The 2,253-nt window shown below is 36.1% G+C and overlaps 1 protein-coding gene across 1 annotated transcript in view; it reads right to left on the reverse strand.

The window, feature by feature from the left end:
• The window catches only part of Tfb1m (transcription factor B1, mitochondrial), a 63,745-nt gene that overhangs the window by 50,754 nt on the left and 10,738 nt on the right, over positions 1–2,253 (reverse strand). The window contains exon 3 of the mRNA XM_004628561.2: positions 352–460. Coding sequence (XP_004628618.1) covers positions 352–460 — 109 coding nt within the window. The remainder of the gene's footprint in view (positions 1–351; positions 461–2,253) is intronic.

A 2,253-nucleotide genomic window follows, 5' to 3' on the forward strand; every position in this document is an offset into this window, starting at 1 on the left:
AAAAAAAAAAAAAAAAAAAAAAAAAAAAAAGGCTTTGGTGTGCCTTCGCTTACTAGAATATATTTTTTCACCATTTGGAAAAGTAACACTTCACAGCTTAACCCCATATTTATCACCAATTGATGAAAAATTAAGAAAAAGTACTAAATTTTAAATTTTGGAACTGGAGATGTTAAAAATATGATAGCGCACATTATTTGACTGTTTAGATAATTTAAAAAAAATTTTAGGTAGTTAATTTTTAATATATAATAAATACTTATAATAAATCTACAATGAATAAAATAAATATTTGATATAAACAATGAGAAAAGAAAAGTAAAAACAAACCAAGTACTTAAAGGTACCTACCATCCTGCCAGGGTCTTTTAAGACTTTCTGGAAAAGATTTCTCTATCTTAAATGTCAATACATCTCCATGAACAATCTTTAGTTTTCCAGGTGCTGCATCAGAAAGCATCTAGTTTACAAAAAGGTCAATGAAATGAGTGCATACATTTCAGGTATCATTAAATCAGTTAGAAAAAGCAACCACTGATGAACTAACAATATAGCATTCACTGCAACAGATATTTTGTATCTGTAAGTTTTTAAATTACATACTAAAGCCATTTTAATGAAATACTAAAGAATTAGAAATAAGTCATATGAAAAATGAATTTAGGTCTTCAGAGCCCAAATATATTCAAATGATTCTGCATATTACTAAGACCTTTAACTATATACAGATTCAAACTGAGCATATTTGTCCCTTCTCAATGGCAGGCCCCATTTGGTTTTCTGAGCCTCCCCCCTGAGCAGAGCATGTCTAATCCCAGTATTTCTTGATTCAAAGGGACTATAAGCCTAATGAATTACTCTACATGTCCTCAATAATAGCATTTCCCAATCTATTTCTACCTTTTAAGTATTTGCTTTCTTTCCTTTTTCTTTGATCTTCAGAGGAAAACAACATAGAATTAAGATTCCTTTCTAATCTTCACACTATTTTTTTTCTTCACTTCATTCACCTTAGCACCACACCTTCACAGCATGTACTAAAACATTGGTACCTAGTTGGAAAGAGCCTTATGGCTCTGCCAACTACAAAGTTGTATTTTGTTGTGTGTACCCAATTCCCTCACCCAAGTCAACTCTTGAATTCCTTGACAAAATAGAAAACATACATCATTGAGCTTATTCTGCAGAAGGGATCATAATCAATGAGAAAAACCATGACTACTCGAGAGGACTGCAAGTTAAGAGTGGTCATCTTCCCACTCAGTGTGTCTCAACTGAGTTCAGAGAACTGGGGCTCCTACTTAGTTGCCAAGAATATCTGAAACATCTCTAGGGATATACAAGTAAGATGAAGGAGCTCAAGCTCAAATGAAACTCTACCATGGCCACACTTTGGTCCTACTGTTCCATAGAAGCTGCTGTTTTTCTCCTACCATTCTCTACCTATTTTGGGCAACTTACAGAAAGAATACATGGGGGCTGGGGATATAACTCAGTGGAATAAGGGCTTGCCTGGCAAGCACAAGATCCTGAGTTCAATCCCTGGTACCACAGGGGGGGAAAAAAATTGACTAAGCTGTATTGTTAAAAAAAAAAAAAAAAAAAAGAATACATGGCATCAGAGAAGCCACAGGGATACTCTAGAGCAAAATACAGATTGCTGATACCCTCAACCTTTGTGTCCATAATCAGAAGCTGAAGGGTCTGTGCTGAAAGACTGTACACTGGAGGCCTAGAGATGGACGTCCTAAGGCAATGATGACAACTGGAGTGCCTCTTATAAAACAGAAGCAAGACTTCTTTCTATTCCTTTTGGTTCCATCCAGACTCCAAGCCTATTGGTTGGTGCCACTCACCCAGGGCAAGTTAGTTCTCTTCATTAAATCCATCATGCAGACATGCACAGAACTATGCTAAACCAATATACTGGACATTTCTTATCAGGTTCACACCACAGTTAACTATTACAATTCCCTTGTATGTAAATATCAATGGCTATGTACATATCTGACTTTGTGCGGGTGTTATTGGGGTAAACAGGAAATAAATGCTGCCCTTAAGCAACATGCATTGTTACAGGGAAAGAAACATACACATATGTGACTGTTACAGTGTGTTGTGCTATCAGGAATCATGGACAATGCACAGGGTGGACACAACAGTAACTGTTACTTTTTGTTGCCATCAATGGGCCTGCCTTTAGCACTGGTCTTTGCACTTATAATTCACAATGGCATAAGACACTACTTTGGC

Source organism: Octodon degus, unplaced genomic scaffold, assembly GCF_000260255.1.
Source record: "Octodon degus isolate 3935 unplaced genomic scaffold, OctDeg1.0 scaffold00024, whole genome shotgun sequence".
In the NCBI taxonomy this organism is placed as follows: domain Eukaryota; kingdom Metazoa; phylum Chordata; class Mammalia; order Rodentia; family Octodontidae; genus Octodon; species Octodon degus.